The following is a 17,155-nucleotide window of genomic DNA, read 5'->3' as shown; positions in this document are numbered from 1 at the left end:
AGCTACTGCTAGCCAAAAACCTCCACATATGCAAGCAGGTGCCCATTGTGGAATCTGAGCATGGATAAGCATCCAAAGGGAAAGTCAGACTTACAGTAAATCAAGAAATATGCAGCCAAGTCAGAGTGACAAGTAGTGTAAATCTATTTTTTTCCTGGGCTATTCTGAAGTTTTTAAAGGTACAGTAGCTGTTAGGGCAACCTCAGAAGCACTCAGAGTCCCTGCTTGGGACCTCAGGAGCACCTGCTCTGTGCCAAGACAGTGGACAGCAGCTGATGTGCAGCGACTGGAGGACACCAAGTCTGCAGCCTCCAGTTACCATCGACCAAGAGGTAACACACAGGGACCATAACCAGTAGGGCAAGTGGCCTCTGTTTCATTAGGTGATCCAGGGAACACTCTGGCAGAAACCAGCTTTTCAGGTGGGAAAAATGGTCTTTTAGAAGCACAGGGACCAGGCCTGAGAGCTAAAGTGAGTGTGATAGGCACGAGGCTCTATGTAGTAATCTTTTCTTAGGGCACCTGCAATCAGCATCCCATTCTAGCAGCCTGGTTACTGTCAAGCAACCCTAAGCAGGAAAACAAAGAGGTTTAGCAAAAGGAAAGCTGTCACTGCCCATGAATTGTCTCCCTTTTCCAGCAGCACCACTGATTTTCAAATGCAGTAGGGACAACAGTAACTTCCCTTTCCAAAAGCTGGGGAACATAATCTGATTTGGTAAACCTGCCAGCAAAATGTTATTTTTCATACAGCCTTTGACTTATCTGGAAGTACACACTGCTATGTACCTCTGCAAGTACATAAAACACGGGGGTTTATCAAAAGCAGACAAAACTGGACTCCAGAGCTATCTACTGGAGCTGAGATATCTGTGTTGAAGGATCATGCTGATCCTTCACGAACACTGATCCATTTGCTGTCTTAAATGCAGATCCACAGAGACTTGCCTTAAAATCTTAGATTCTAACTGTATTTTAGAACAGTTGTATAGTGCTATCAAACATTATACTAGTAACAGCTTTCACCAAGTTGGGTTTATGGACTGGAGCTGCATTTTACAATCAGAACTCGTGCACATCTGATAAAGGGGGGGAAAGAAAGCACTCAACAGGAGCGAAAGCACACCATGAAAAGAAAAGAAGCTATGCAAAGGGGTTTGTCCTTTGCCATTGAACCAGCAGTCTCAGTCTAGCCTAGAAACATGAGGCATTCATACAAGCATCTTGGTGAAGAGTTACAAGCTTTTTTTGTTAAACCAATCTATTGTAGAGGTTCTGTGTGACTGCTTTTGTGAGAGAAGTTAGCATCAAACGTCACTCCAGCTTAGTCATCCAATTGTACAGCTCTTGGAAATAGCCTAATTGCAGCTGTTAGACAACAAGATCTACATGGAAGTAGTTGTGAAAGTGAGTTCACAACTGCTCAGATACAAACCAGCCCCCATCCTAAGGTAATATTCTAAAACAAGCATCTGATGCAGTCAGTAATCTAACCAAGGTGTTGCCAGAAAACAGTGACACCACTTGCTGTAGTGCATACAAACTTGTGGGCTTTCAAGGAGTCAAAGATGACCTCATTGCTGTCTACAACTACCCAAAGGGAGGTTGTAAGCAGGTGGGGTCGGTCTCTTCTGCCAGGTAAGCAGCAACAGAACAAGGGGGGACAGTCTCAAGCTGTGCCAGGGGAGGTCTAGGCTGGATGTTAGGAGGAAGTTGTTGGCAGAGAGAGTGATTGGCATTGGAATGGGCTGCCCAGGGAGGTGGTGGAGTCGCTGTCCCTGGAGGTGTTCAAGAAAAGGGCCATGGTCTAGTTGATTGGACAGGGTTGGGTGATAGGTTGGACTGGATGAGCTTGGAGGTCTCTTCCAACCTGGTTGATTATATGAATTCAAGGCATTTAGAATCATAGAATTGCCTGAGCTGGAAAGGACCTCAAGGATCATCTAGTTCCAACTCCCCTGCCATGGGCAGGACACCTCACACTAGAGGTGACTTATTATCATTAATCTTAACGTCCTGTTATGGATAAGTAATACATTAGTAAGGTCCTTCTGCTTCATGATGGGTACTAGTTCCATGCTCTATCAAATACTTGTGATTGTGGCCTAAACACAGAAACTTATTGGAGGCTGTGTGCTCCTTTCACTTTTAAGCCTTTTGGTTTATATCACTGCAGTTTAGACAGCACCACCAGGAAACTTCAAAAACAATTCACCTTTTGAGTACCTAGTGCAGCGAGTGGCAGCCAGACATATCTCCTGTGGCATCAGAATTTTAGATTAACAGTGTACTGCAGAAAAAGAGATCTCTGCTAAGGAAGCATTAACGATAGCACATGTATAAGAACTGGCTGATGAACAGCTTGCCCATCATCAGAAGCCAAAGCTCTATCAGTTACTGCAGAAAGCAATAAACACCAGCTGAGAACTGGCAGCTAGAAGCATGAGTTGATAGGATGAAGTTGTTAGTACTTTAGTGGTAAGCTACAAAGCTCAAGTTTGAGAGACAGAACACTCCAGCCTTTGATAAACTGCAAAACAGTCAATAAAGTATACTCTTTTGATTGTTTTTAACAACCATACTTCGATTAAAAGGGAAAAAAATAAGTCAGAAGTTTGACTTGCTTACTGCCATTTACTCCTCTGTGGCATACAAGTATCATTGGCAATATATGCAGCCAACCACCCAAATCTCCTTGGAGAGCAGAGAATGCTTCTCAAATGTCTCTTTCCATGGCTAAATGTATTTTACCAAGAACAAGGATCAAAAATTAACTATCTCAACTAATCCCTGATTAGAGCCCTCTTTGAACCACAGGTGACACCCAACTGAAGTTTGTTGCTCCCCCTAAAACCAACTTGCATTTCAAATGGTGCTTCCTATCACAGATTGCCTGCTAAGTCCGTAACACAAAGGGAGGCAGCTGGAGTTTTGAAACTGTGGTACATACATAAACATGCACTTACCAAGTGAACATAAGGCACAAAGTATCCAAAAAGTGCAGCTGGGATCCCAAAAGCCCAGATTCTGTAGCTGAGACCTTTGAAAACGGAGAAATTGCAAATCTTCTTTTCAGAAGATAATCTGAGTTTTCCCTTCTTTCCCCCCTCGTTGTCTTTGGCACTGGGAATAAGGGGTCTGTAGGTAAAGCCAGCCAGGAACAGAACAAACATGAGGATGCACAGGACCCTCAGGGTGTTGTAGAGGCCAACAGAGTCGATCAGAACTCTGAGCAGGAAGGGCAGTGACACGGTGAACAGGCTGCTGCCTGCGGTGACGATGCCGTTCACCAGTCCAAGGCGCTTCTTGAAGTAGTGCCCCAGAATGACCAAGGATGGCTGGTAGGCAAAGGAGCAGCCACAGGCAAATAAGATTCCATAGGTGAAGTAGAGAGGTTCAATGGTGCTGTACAAAAAGAAAGGAAGAAGAAATAAGTGCTTTGGACCACACTGCATGCTCACACCCATCTGCCTGAAGCAAGGCAGAGTCAGCAAAGGGGCATGTTTACAGGAATGAGTTGAGAGTTATTCAGGACACTGCTGCTGATCTTACAGCATTACTCTTCTGTTGAAACCATCATACACAGCAGTTCCTGATAAATATGAGGTTATATTATGGGGGAATTAATTACTTCTGAACTTGCAAATACCACTCAAAGAGTTATCACAAGTCACAGCTGGAAAGAACAGCAAACAAACCAAAGTTCCTAATGCAATCCAAAGTCACACTGCTGACAGGATCAGCATTACCTCTACACTGTAAAACTGATTAAAATAATTTGAAGTTTAAAGACTAGAAGTGCTTACCTCACAAAAGAGCTTGCAAGGAGTCCAGCAAACCCTACTGCAGCTCCAACAACAGCTACTTTTCGACAACCAAAGAGGTCTGTGAATATGCTGACTATGGGAGAACAGAAGAAGACCATTCCCATAGAAAGAGAGCCAACCCATGCTGCAAAAGAGAAGATAACAGCTTTTCAGGAGACCCAAGTGCTTTTAAGCTCTCAGCTGGTATTTTAGTTCAGCAGCAAAATCTTACAGAAAAGTTGGCCAACAAATGGGGCAACTTCAAAAATATTTAGATGTCTTTTATATAGTTCCCTAACATGGTAAAAGATCTTGACCAATTTACATAATCAATTGATTTAGACTTTATCAGCTTCAGGAATGCTGGGTTTGGGGTTTCTTGAAGAAACAATCAAATGAAACAAGAGAAAACCACCACAGAACCACCACAATTATCCTCCAGTAACTAACCCAGTATTCCAATTGATCACTGGCCCATTCAAGAGATCTTTAATGCTCTATGTCCACTCTGCCATTAGTTAGCACATTTCACTTGATCTCATTCTAGACTTCAATGACCAAGTAGCTACATTTGCTAAAAAAAATTAACAGCTTAAATGAATCACATAAATCTAGATCATACTGAGCATTTGTTGCTTGTGTACCCATTATTATAGCATGCACATTAAGAATATGGCTTTGCATTAAACTCAAGCTAGCACAATCATTTCCATACATAATGGGAAAGCATCACTGCATCTGATACTGCTGCAGCACTGCAGACATTGTTAGAGCTGTACTTTGTTCACAAATGAGCCTTTAAATCAGCAAGATCTAATTGAGCGTACTAAAGGTTCAGCCACAAGTGCATTTTTCTTCTGCTCCAAAAATATCATAAATGTACTAAATATCTAAAAAAAAAACCTTGGGTAGAAAAGAATTCAATGCATATTAGTAGCCAGCTTTCTGCTTCACTTCATGTAGGTGTTCAGAACCACATCTTTCACCTGCTATCATCTGATCATTCTTCCAGACATGTGTTACTGATGTTACACCCAACAGTTCTCCCAGGGCATAAAGGTAAAGCAAGCTGCTGTAGCACAACCACCAATGCATAGATATATTCTAAAGGGTAAGGTTCTACACTTTGGCCACAACAACCCCAAGCAGCACTACAGGCTGGGGACAGAGTGGCTGGAGAGCAGTCAGGCAGAAAGCAACCTGGGGGTGCTGGTAGAGAGTAGCCGAACATGAGCCAGCAGTGTGCCCAGCTGGCAAGGAGAGCCAATGGCATCCTGGCCTGGATCAGGAGCAGTGTGGCCAGCAAGACAAGGGGCAGGTTATTCTGCCCCTGTACTCAGCACTGGTCAAGCCACACCTTGAATGCTGTGTCCAGTTCTGGGCCCCTCAATTCAAGAGAGATGTTGAGTTATGAAACATGTCCACAGAAGGGCACCAAGGCTGGGAAAGAGGGGCCTGGAGCACAGCCCTGTGAGGAGAGGCTGAGGGAGCTGGGGGGGTGCAGCCTGCAGAAGAGGAGGCTCAGGGCAGACCTCATTGCCCTCTACAACTACTCAAAAGGAGGCTGAAGCCAGGTGGAGTTGGGCTCTGCTCCCAGGCAGCCAGCAGCAGAACAAGGGGACACAGTCTCAAGCTGTGCCAGGGCAGGTCTAGGCTGGATGTTAGGAGGAAGTTGTTGGCAGAGAGAGTGATTGGCATTGGAATGGGCTGCCCAGGGAGGTGGTGGAGTCACCATCCCTGGAGGTGTTGAAGCAAAGCCTGGCTGGGGCACTTAGTGCCATGGTCTGGTTGATTGGCCAGGGCTGGGTGCTAGGTTGGACTGGATGAGCTTGGAGGTCTCTTCCAACTTGGTTGATTCTATGATCCTTTTGGAAAGGAATTATGTTGAAATCTTTCCTAAAGACACAGTGAGGTAAACAATCATGGGTCAGTAATGTAGGAAAATAAAATTATCAGGGGAAAAGATATGTGTAAATATATAAATATAACCAAAAGACCTACTATCACTCCAAGACTTAAAAGCAGTGCTGTTAAAGCACCAACAAGCTCTACCCATTGAAGACTCCACTGTGCAAGAAGTAAAACAGACAAGTAGGGGGAAAAAAAAATCTGTTCCTTCAAAGAGTTTACAGTAGAAATGAAAGACAAAAAGAGAGGAGCTGGCTGGAGAAAAGCAAATGGCAGCAGAAGAAATGAAACCTCCGTTTTACAGCCAGCCATGACCTCAATGAACTATGTGGCAACTGTTTGGGGAAGGGGAGTGTTCAATACTGGACTTCTTGGAGCCAGTGAAAAAACAGAATGGATTGTCAAGGCACAATCTGAAGCATTAAGTGTTTCTTTAGCTCTCCCTGTGTGTAGCTAACCCACACAAGACAGTCCTGCCAGCCTTGCACACCTGCAGCAGAAACATGAGCTGTGTGGAGAGCACAAAGGATTAGGAAGAACAAGACTAACAACTGAAAGGAAATACCAACTTTATGAAAGGTCTTTCTCTTCCTCTACTGTTGATGAAGACTCAAATGACCCTTGAGTTTGGCAAGACATGACTCATAGATCCATCCCATTCTGCTGCCCAGATGGTTCCTGATACCAACTACAATTCGTAGCAGAAGTCAGAGGGAGTAAATGCATCCATACAGTCCAGAGATCAGTCAGTTGTGAAGCTTCCAAGGTCAGCTTCTACAGGAGTCATCCTTTTGCTTATCTTACAGTGTGCTGTGCAGAGCCTGCAGTTCTACTGTCCAAAGGAAACTGCATACGCTAGAAGGAACAACGTCCACGGCTTCCTGTCACTGCCTCAAAGAAATAGTAGCTCTACCACCATGAGGAGCCTTCAGCAGCTCTGCATGGTTTGCAGGGTAGCACTAAGAGTTGCCAAGTGCCTCCAGCACCTGAGGCATCTGCAAGGCCAAGATAGAAGGTAGCTGAATCTTGAGGAGTGGGTACTACAGAATTCACTGTCAGACTCATGGTGGCATGAAGGTGCCAAGAAATTGCTTCATCTCCTGCCAAGGTATGAGAAGGTAAAAGCAACTTCGTACTAGACAAACCCTCCAGAGATTACTGCTTACAAGAATCCAGTCTCATATGGACAGGTCATGTCCCCCCATTCACAGAGACAAACGGGTAAACAGAATTTAAGTAGACTGTATAAAGCCACAGACTAGATTATTACTCCAGAGCCACAGATGCAAGTCCAGAAGCCCTGAATTCCAGTAAGCCCAGGCTGTGATTCAATTAGGATTCTCCTTAGTGAAAACAAATTTTCAATAGCTCATGCAGCTACCAAAATAATTGGAATATAAAAGCCTAAAATGAAAACTTCCACCTCAAATTACATTGAGTTAACAACATGCTGACTTTCAGATACTAATGACATTTGCCTTCCCCATCACTTGATTCTCCTTTGTTACAGCACTGACAGGCAAAGCCTAAAGGAGAAAGGTTCCCACTGATTTTGAGTGCAGAGGAATGATAACGGCCTTATCTGAAGCATTTCAGAGAGACACTTGCTTTACCACTCATCTGCCTAATGGAAACTGGAGCCCTTTACATTACCAATTTAAGTTCATATGAGGGTCTTGTGTCCTACAGAAATGTAATTTGAAGAGATGTTGTTGGCGTGCCTTGTACAAGCAACTCATTCAAGAGAAAGATGTTCTTGACATTTCACTTCACATGCATGCATAGCTCAAGAAGTTTACTGTATTCATCCTCTGTGAAGAAACCCAGCACCAGAAAGCATTGACACAAACAGGAGAGCAGATGTAAACTGTGAATTTCCTTAAGGTAAAAAAAAAAACACACCTTCTTGCTGCAGTACTTTGGTTCCACAGAGAAAGTGATGGCTATAAAATATACTCAGATAGATAAAGGCAAATTTCAGTTTCACTTTGCTCAAGTCAGTTTTTAAGCATTCTTATGTTTTTTTCACTCAGTGTGCAAAAAGTACAAAGAATTGTTGCCACACTTTTAAAATACAAAATTGCAACTGTCTCGAGATGAAAAATTACAAATGCAGCTTGCCAGAACAATGAGAGCTCTCCAGGGCAGTTATTACATATTAATTAAAACATTTCCCCTCCAGGCTGTTGGCTGCATTCCTGGTCACAAGCTGGCTATATTCCAGAGCTGCTAATTCAGATACTAATATAGCACCTAATTGCTACATAACTGCATTCATATTCATACACAAAACATTTGGATTGCCATAGAAGAGAAGCTATTTCTTCTGTGAGGATATGAACCTCCCTTAAGACACTAGAACTGAAGAATTAACTCCTCAAAACATACATTTGCAGAATAGCCAATCCCCAGGAGATGGAGTGGAAGTTATCCTTCAGATAGCACAGAATCATAGAATGGCTTAGGTTGGAATGGACCTCAGAGATTGTCTACGCAACCTCCCCAGGTCAGAGACACCTCTCAAACCCAGCTAAAGGCCTCACATGATCTTGAACATCTCCAGGGAGGAGGTATCCACAGCTTCCCTGGGCAATCTGTTCCAAAGTCTCACCACCCTCATACTGAAGAGCCTCTTCCTAGCATCCAGTCTAGCCTTGCTCTCCCTTCATTCTTCAGTGAACTTCCAGAACTTGTTAACTTTCTTTCCCCAGACAAAAAGCTACACTCTGGCAGAAGTGATGAGGCAACTGAAGAGAAGAATATTTAAATTCAGGATTCAGAAACAACTAAAAACCCCCATGGTTTCCTTAGGTTAAAAAGGCAAACCAAGCCAGAAGTGACAGTCCAGTTCACTGGACAGCCTGCAGAAGAACCTGTTTGGCAGTGCACAAAGAGAACAGCCTGCAGCTGCAATAAGTAAGTGTTTCCATTAGATTTATTGTTGTACTTGAGCCCTACTTTGAGCGAGGGGCATCACACTTGATAACCAGACTCTCTTTCAACTCAAGGCATTCCAAGGTGCTGTAATTTGTGGAAGAATGCTGTTCTCGACTCCTTGAAAGCTTCAGTTCTGAGGATTGTGTTAAGCAGTAGCAGTTCAGGGGAAACAAATTAAAACTTAGGCAGCCTATGCCTTGTTTGTGAATCTCAAAGTGTAACAACTCTTTCAGGCTAAAGAAAACAAAAATAGAACAAAGCTGTAAAGTGAGATTGTCCTTGAATTCTAAGTCAAATAGATGCTTGCAAGTAGGTAGTATGAAACCTGTTGTAACATTATAAGATCAGCTTCACTACTTAAAACTGTGTCTCCCTCCTACAGATACACTTTTCCCACCAGTCTTGCTGCCCAGGCCCAGAAGCACAGGGTTACTCTTTGCCTAAGGCAGTCCAGATACATCTCTCTTCTATCCATTACCTACTTTTCTTTGTCCAGGGAAAAGCTAGTCATTTCCCAGAGAGGGAACTGTTCAACAGATGTTAGGCAAGTAACAGAGCAACAGAACCATTAGACCCAGCAAGCATCCAAATATCCTCCCATAATCACAGACAGCCTCTGTAGGTCAGCCTCCTGGAAGCTGCCAACCCTATTTTTATCCAGTCTATCGCTGCTCAAAAACAACATTCGGTGCCTCATGCTACATGTCTTGGTTAGCACATGCCTGTGAAAAACCTTTTCAGAGCCTGCTCAGTAGCTCCTTATGAATTCTGAGGGATTCCATCAGTTGTGGGTGCAAGAGGGACAGCAAGTGGGCTTCCACAGAAGTGTTCCTTTCACTGAGCAATCCACAGACCACAGCGCACTGTGCCAGCAGAAAAGGAAAGCAGATGTTGAAATGCAGGTCTTGACACGTTTAGAATTCCTACTGTCAAATAAAAAAAGTGCACTGCTTGCTCTGTTCAAAGGAGATCTGCTGTTGCCATTAGAGAAAGTGTGTGTGCTCAAGGACTAAAAATAAATCCATGACATAATGCTGCCACCGGAAGTATCCCATACTCCAAACTCAGGTTACAGCTTGCAGCCTGCTTACTCCCACTGCACAGCCTGCAGATGTCTGAGCTAGGCTCTCCCAGAGGAGCAATACTACCAAAACAAAATTAAACCCCAATTTAAAGGTATAAAACTGTTACAGGCAAGGAGAATTTAGCACAAGGGAATTCCATCTCTTTTTGACACCAAAGCTGTCTTGAACTGGTTTTAAAGAATCAAGATTGTCTATAAAGGCACTAATCAGATTTCTAAGACACACACAAGAGATCACGGCCAATACATGAAGGTTTATGAGCCATGGATTAGTGGAAGCATCTGACAGGAATATAAGAGAAGTTTTTTGTTGCTGAGGAACAAACAGTTTGTTGAATAATCTCATTAATGAAAGGTACTGGTAATTATGAGCCAGAAACCAAGCACTATGTATGATGGGACAGCAATGTGCCCTTGTGGCCAAGAGGGCCAATGAGATCCTGGGGTGCATTAGGAAGAGTGTGCCCAGCAGATCAAGGGAGGTTCTCCTCCCCCTCTACTCTGCCTTAGTGAGACCTGATCTTGAGTATTGTGTTCAGGTTTGGACTCTCCAGTTTAAAAGGGATAGGGATCTGCTCGAGAAGAAGGTCCAGCAGAGGGCTACAAGAACAATGAGGGGACTGGAGCACTGCCTAATGAGGAGAGGCTGAGGGACCTGGGGCTGCTTAGTCTGGAGAAGAGAAGACTGAGGGGATTTAATCAATGTTTGTAACTATCTGAGTGCTGGGGGTCAGGGGGGGACAGGCTCTGCTCACTGCTCTGTGGGATAGGACAAGGAGCAATGGATGGAAGCTGCAGCACAAGAGGTTCCAGCTCAACACAAGGGGGAACTTCTTTACTGTAAAAGGGTTACAGAGCACTAATACAGGCTCCCCAGAAAGGATGTGGAGTCTCCTTCTCTGGAAATATTCGAGGCCTGTCTGGATGTGTTCCTGTGTGCCCTGAGCTAGATTGTATAGTCCTGCTCTGGCAGGGAGGTTGGACTGGATGATCTCTTTGTGTCCCTTCCAAGCCCTGACATCCTGTGATCCACTGGATCCTAATGAAGAAATCTTTGAGCAGACATTCTGCTTCCATACCACAAGCATGAAAGCCTAACCTCTGCTTTCTGTAGACATAAAGTCATTATCAGACAGCCTGAATTAGTTTACTCTGAATGAAAAGGCTGAACTCCCAGATTTTACAAACAGCTGTGCTTCTGTACCTCTTCAGCACTTCTGCCTTGGGAGAGTCCAAAAGGTTTGTGTGTACCATCTTCACCTTGATGCATCAAGAGGCAAAGACACAGCAACTGGCCAGTTAGCAAACTAAGCTGATCAAGTAGAAGAAACAAAACCAAACATTATATAAAGTGAGAACATCCACTGATTTATTCCAAGGCTTTATACACTGTAAATGTTCTCTCCAAGGCTTTTTACACATAAAAGGCTGACAGATGCAAGGCCAAGTGCCAGAAGAGATTCACAAATATCCTTAGCACAGTGACCTTCCCCAATCTTGCCATTTACAAAAACAAGACTAGACTAGTTTCACCCTCTGCCTTTGTAAGTAATGACAACACAAGATCAGAATTTCTACTGAGATCAAGTCCTTGTAAGCATAAATAGCAGGAAAAGAGAAAAGTCAGAAAAACAAGTGTTCATGCACTGACAAAACATCCTGAACTGCTGCAACTAGCTGCTATCTCCTTCATATTCCTTATAGCACTTAGTTCTGAGGTGTTTTGCTTGGTTGGGGGTTGTTTTGGTTTGGGATTTTTTGGGGGTTGGTTTGTTCTTGACTGGGGGGGCATGGGATGTTGGTTTTGTTTGTTTGTTTCTTGCTTGCTGGTTCCCCCTTTAACAAATGAACAAACCACACAGTAGCAGTGAATCCAAAGCAAGTATCATGGAAGGCAGATGATGACATTTTCTCCCAACTATGATGCACAAAATAGGAACCTGAACCAGTCAAAAAGAAAGGAAGTGTTCTTATAGGCAAACAGCTTTCACTAGTAGAGAGAACTGCAGATCTATGGAGTTAAAGTTAGAGGAAAACAAACATGCTTAAGTTAATGAAACAAAGCTCAAGAGTAAGAAGTGCAGTTAGGCAAAATATTGCTGGTGGAGATTGTAAGTATTAAGCCTTCAGGAACCTTTAAAGGAAGGCTGAAGTCAATCATTAACAGAAATACACATGCATTTGGATTTCATGGCAAACTGAGCTTGACCTTTGACACTTAATAAAGTCTAAAAATGCTGTGGTAGGAAGAGTAAACAAGGAACAAATCGATAAGGAATGGCTGTAATCACTTGTTTTTCCTTTTAAGGGTCGTACAAGAATGTTTTCTGCTGACTGTCCCAAATAGTTTTCAAAGCACAACGTAATCACATTTTTAACAGCCCCAAAAAAATCCACCTGGATTTCAGATCTCATTTCCAGGAATGTTTTTGTCTTTGCTTTCCCCACCTCTCCCCCCAAATCAGCATACCCAACAGATGACCACCAAGGATCACCATCCTGTTTCGATTTTGGATCAGTAATGATCCATAGAAGAAGGTGTTAGCTTCAAAGATAACAGATAGGTTGAATCCTGCCTGCTCTCACAGCTAGTCAGACACCTTCTGAACCTCTGCAACCAAACACCTTATGCAATGGTCTCATGTTTTAGAGATGTAGCACAGACTGGACCTCAAGACCCAGATCCCTCTTTAGTGGCACTACTGGTGGTCCTGTACAAACTTGAACACAGAAGGTTCTGCCTTAGCATGAGGAGAAACTTCTTTACAGTGAGGGTGATGGAGCACTGGAACAGGCTGTCCAGAGAGATTGCAGAGTCTGCCTGATCACAGGTCCAGAGAAAATACATCTGGACACTTTCATGTGCAACCTGATCTGGGTGACCCTGCTTCAAAAGGAGTTTGGACTAGATGATCCCCAGAGATCCCTTCCAATTACATCACCATGTATTCCTCTTCTGTTCTATGGATTCCTACAGAATAGTCAAATTTAATTTGAGCCTTAAATCCACACTTCCAAGGCTCCAAATGTTACCTAGATCTACTGTTGCAAACCACCATTCTCCACTGTTATTGGAGGTGAACATCTCCATTTTCAGCAAGTGACAATTTATCAGAGGAAAAAAAAAATACACTAACCAAACCCAAAATACTATTACCCAAAACAAACAGGCCAGAAGAACAAGGGATTCTAGGACACCAAAGTGTCTGCTTTGAAACAGGACATTTCAATCCAAAAAACCATTCAGAGCAGGTGTCTGCATTTAGCATTACAACCAAACACTGAACTCTACAGAAAAACTCTGCCTATGCAACTCTGACATCATCTTGTGCTGTATGTTATGTGGAAAGCCCAATTTGACTTTAAAAGATGAAGTCTCCAGGTAAAGTGAGATGATGTAACAAGGTGGTAAGTCTGTCTTTCATAAAGAATGCACTTTTTCACCTATATTTACATATGGTCTCGCCACAAATAAACTGTCAGATGGAAATACAAGTCCACAACTGGGCACTGAATGACACTATGAATGTTGTTTTCACAAGCTGGGGGGGGGGGGGAAAGGAGGAGTCACAGGCACTTTCTTTTACCCATCTCCAATTCTCTCCCCTTCACGTACAGAAAGCTTAAGTAGCAGGGGTAAAAGTTTTTGCCCAGCAAACGAATCCTCTTTGAAGATTGATAGGATGGAATCATTTGCATTGAAGGGCTGATAAGAGTAAATACAAGAAGCAGCATGAATGGCAGGGCAATTCTCTATGTCAGCTTGTGCCCTTTATCTCACTTACACACGTGAGTCAGCTTGTGCTCTCTCTAACACTTGTAACCAAGTGAACCAGCCACTGCAACTCTTGACCTTGTTCTACTTCATCTCTATTCAATGCCAGTATCTCTGGGAGGATAAACTATTCCTCATCAATTTAGTGCCCAGTTATTCAGGCAGTTATCTCTGATTTCCAGCAATCCAAATGCCCAGGTTGCCATATATCAAGGAAACCTGAGCAGGAGGCTAACTCTGCACACGCAGAGCAATTTTATCTTATATACACAGCTGATAAACCCTGAGGAATTACTTGCTGCATATGTAGTATTTCTCAGCTGCAGCTGAAACAAATCAGTCTGACATATGCAGGACACATGAACTACAGCTTCAAGTACTTCTTGCTAACGATCCCACTCTTACAAACAAAAAATCCATGGGCTCAGTGAGGATTTAGCTGTACTCTAAAGGAAAAAAAAAATGTTATAAATAAAAGCTTTGGACTTCAGAAATAAGTAGGTACAGCAGCACAAAACACTGAGCCAATCATACTGCTAGTTCGTTTCCTCCCCTGTTTTTCACCAATACCTTTGACTCTTCAAGCTTCTGGGCAGCTGTACTAAAAAGATTCTTTGTACCCACCATGAGCAAACAGACATAGGCACACACTGTCTAGTATAAATTCTCTGAAGTCTTGGATTAAAACATTGTTTATTACTTCCTTTAAGGTATGAGAGTACTCCTCTTATATGAGAAGCTGTACAAAACTGCTGGAATCAGCCACTTCCTGCAAATATCTGATGAAGGTTGGAAGACCTTAGTGAATTTCAATGCCTTGCTCCTTAGTGGTTCACTAGAGAGTGTATCTTAACATCTGCTGAAAAGAAGCCTGAATCCAGCACTCTGCCCAGCAATTGCAAGAGTCTTGCTCAAGAGGAGCAAATCTGAAACATTCTTGCAGCGACTCAGATATTTCTATTGTGTCAGTGACAAGAACTGTACACTACAGAGTCTTTTTTTTTACAGCTATATGGCATAATTGCACATTATAGATTAGTGTAGCTGTTAGCTAAAAAAGAAAAAGCACTCAAGTGTCTCTGCTGGAGGATCAATCTGCATCCATTAGCATTGCACTCTAATTTCTTAGACTAGGGAGTGAGCATTTTAGATGTATTTTTATTTTATCAGCTTGCAATCTAAGCACCAAGCTCTTGCCTACTAGCATTTCCACAACCCTGTTTACTTTAATGCTATTCCCAGAGCAGTAACCCCTCTAGCTCCATTAGAGAATTACAGCCACAATTTGCCATCTTTGTTTAATCAGATCTTAACTCCAAATGAGTGACCTGTTACTCTCTGTTTCTAATTTTAAGGGGAAGGAAGAGAAGTACTAAAAATAGTATTGAACCTAAGAAAAGTGTTACTGCAACATAAACAGTAGTTGTCTGTCCTGGGTTAAGTGTGGCTATATATTATATGCACATTACTTTTATCAATGTTAATATCATTATTATTCACACATCTAGTAACAGTGTCACAAGTTGAGTCACTGTTCACTGAAAACAGACACACTACGTGTGTAGATAGTTTTGTAACAGCAAGCAGCTCAGACCAGTGACCTAAAACACCTAAGACACAGGACTGCTTCCACTGACAAATAAATTACAGCTTCCAAGGAAATGCAAAAAACAGAAGGAGGAGAACTGCAAGAACCTGAACAAAGTCTGAGTTCTGCTGCTTATGGAGTTTAACTCAGTTGAGTCTGGTCAAAGGCTTGCTGCGGGGATCCCTACTCTTAACAGGTACCTGACTGTCTTTCATCAAGCTCCATTAGCACAGTGCCGAGTTAGGCAACAGAAGATTATCTGCACATCCGCAAAGGAACACAGAGATAATGGATGGGGGGAATCCCAAATAACATCCTGCCCCGCGTCCATTCAGCCCTGATGGCACCAGCCCCTCTGTGCCCACAGGAGCACAGGGGCAAAGGCAGGTGGGAACCCCAGCTGCAGGCTTGAGAAGGGACATCCTCTCCGTTCAGTCTGTGTCCAGGTGTGACAGGATGAGTTAGTGCCAGGGCACTTTCAGAACTGAGTGGACTTGGTGCCCTGCAACATGGGACATGCTGGGGGATGTCACAGAAGACTATTTCAGGATCACACAGTCCATAACACCCATCCGCAGGCATTAAGGGATCACATACTACCCTTAGCACAAGCCATTTAGTCTGACTCAGTATTTCCCACTATTTGACTGTGGTAAAGATTTGCTTGCAAGAACAATTCCTGCCTTCCTAAACAGCATTTGGTTTACTGTGAAAAAAAAACCTGATACAGAGACTTAAATGCCAAACCACTCCAAATTGAACATTCTTTTAAAGCTCCAATTTAATTACTTCTCTCCCTGGCTTACAAACCCCACCATTTAAACACCAATTTAGACACCAATACGGTGATGCTGCATTTTAATACATTCTTAGGCTGTAACTTACACATGGTGCCTTCCACTTAAGCTAGACAACATCACATTCACTTGCATCCTTCAGGAATATCTCAGGATTCCATACTCAACAAAACTGGCATAAAAAAGTAAGGCTTATAAAGAGAATGAGTGGAAATAAAGCAAAGCTCTTGGGAAAAAAAAAAGGGGGGGGGGGACTAATTAGGACAGGAATTTGATCTAATAAATTATTCTGCATGAATAATGATCAGCTTGTCAAAATTCATAGTGTTTGCTCATGAAGCTCACAGCTGGAAACAGCAGGGATATTTCAGGTCAGGAATGAGGTTCTTTGGCAAAAACTACACAAAGAAGTTTGCACAGCTTCTGCCAACACCACGCTTAGCTCGAGGCAATGCTTTTACTTTCAGGAGCCTTAAAGTAACTCAATTTAAAAAGAGAGAGGGAAAAAAATTTCTGACATTTGCAGTAGTGAAAACCAAGGATTTTGATAGTTCCACAACCAATTTACTCTTAAGAATGTTGCAGACTTCATAGAACACATTAGCAAAGCTTGAAAATAAAGAGCTTCAGAAGAGCAATGTTAAGTATTTATCCTCCTTTGGTAGATGTAACTAGGAACAGCCCCTTAGAAGACAGAATAAATTCACTAGCTTCCCATAGTTAAGATGGCTACTGTCAGACAGGGTCATTCCTGCTCTTAAAAAGCCTTCAAGGAAGATGTGAGAGTTTCTCTCTTGACCCTCAGCCCTTGAAGAATATCTGCACACAATCTTGCCAAGGCAAACGTTACACTGTACACTGTAGTATTGGTGACCAGAGAAATGATAAATTTTTCTGGCAAGCAGAACTAAATATCCTCTAAGTGCAGGCTGATAGGTACTTCATGAAGAAGTCTTACCTTTGCATAGGTTTAATATAGCCAGATTAATAAAAGTACTAAAAAACCAAACCAAAGATGGGGATAGGCAAAGACCCAACTTCCTGAGGAAGAATAACCAGCATTTTGCACGGCAGAAATACAACTAGGAATTGCTTTACAAACTAATTCTCCAGAAGAGCAAAAGCACTTCAGCAAATTATTTGAGGAATTACATTTAAAGTATGTTTTCTGCATTGTTTAACAAACTAGAACAAAACAAGTCAAACTTCCTTCATTCACAAAGTCTCTCTTTGTTTTAAGGAGGATTTTCTTCTCCCTCA

General features: G+C 42.7%; 1 protein-coding gene across 1 annotated transcript in view; it reads right to left on the bottom strand.

The window, feature by feature from the left end:
• Window positions 1–17,155, bottom strand: part of SLC16A10 (solute carrier family 16 member 10) — a 47,829-nt gene that overhangs the window by 17,743 nt on the left and 12,931 nt on the right. Inside the window, exons 2-3 of the mRNA XM_064170165.1 lie at window positions 3,807–3,951; window positions 2,967–3,405 (exon numbers count right to left, since the gene is read on the bottom strand). Of these exons, the coding sequence (XP_064026235.1) occupies window positions 2,967–3,405; window positions 3,807–3,951 (584 nt within the window). The remainder of the gene's footprint in view (window positions 1–2,966; window positions 3,406–3,806; window positions 3,952–17,155) is intronic.

The sequence above is a fragment of the Pogoniulus pusillus genome, chromosome 33 (genome assembly GCF_015220805.1).
Source record: "Pogoniulus pusillus isolate bPogPus1 chromosome 33, bPogPus1.pri, whole genome shotgun sequence".
In the NCBI taxonomy this organism is placed as follows: domain Eukaryota; kingdom Metazoa; phylum Chordata; class Aves; order Piciformes; family Lybiidae; genus Pogoniulus; species Pogoniulus pusillus.
Note: the sequence above shows the minus strand (reverse complement) of the source record. Positions and strands in the feature narration are given on the sequence as shown.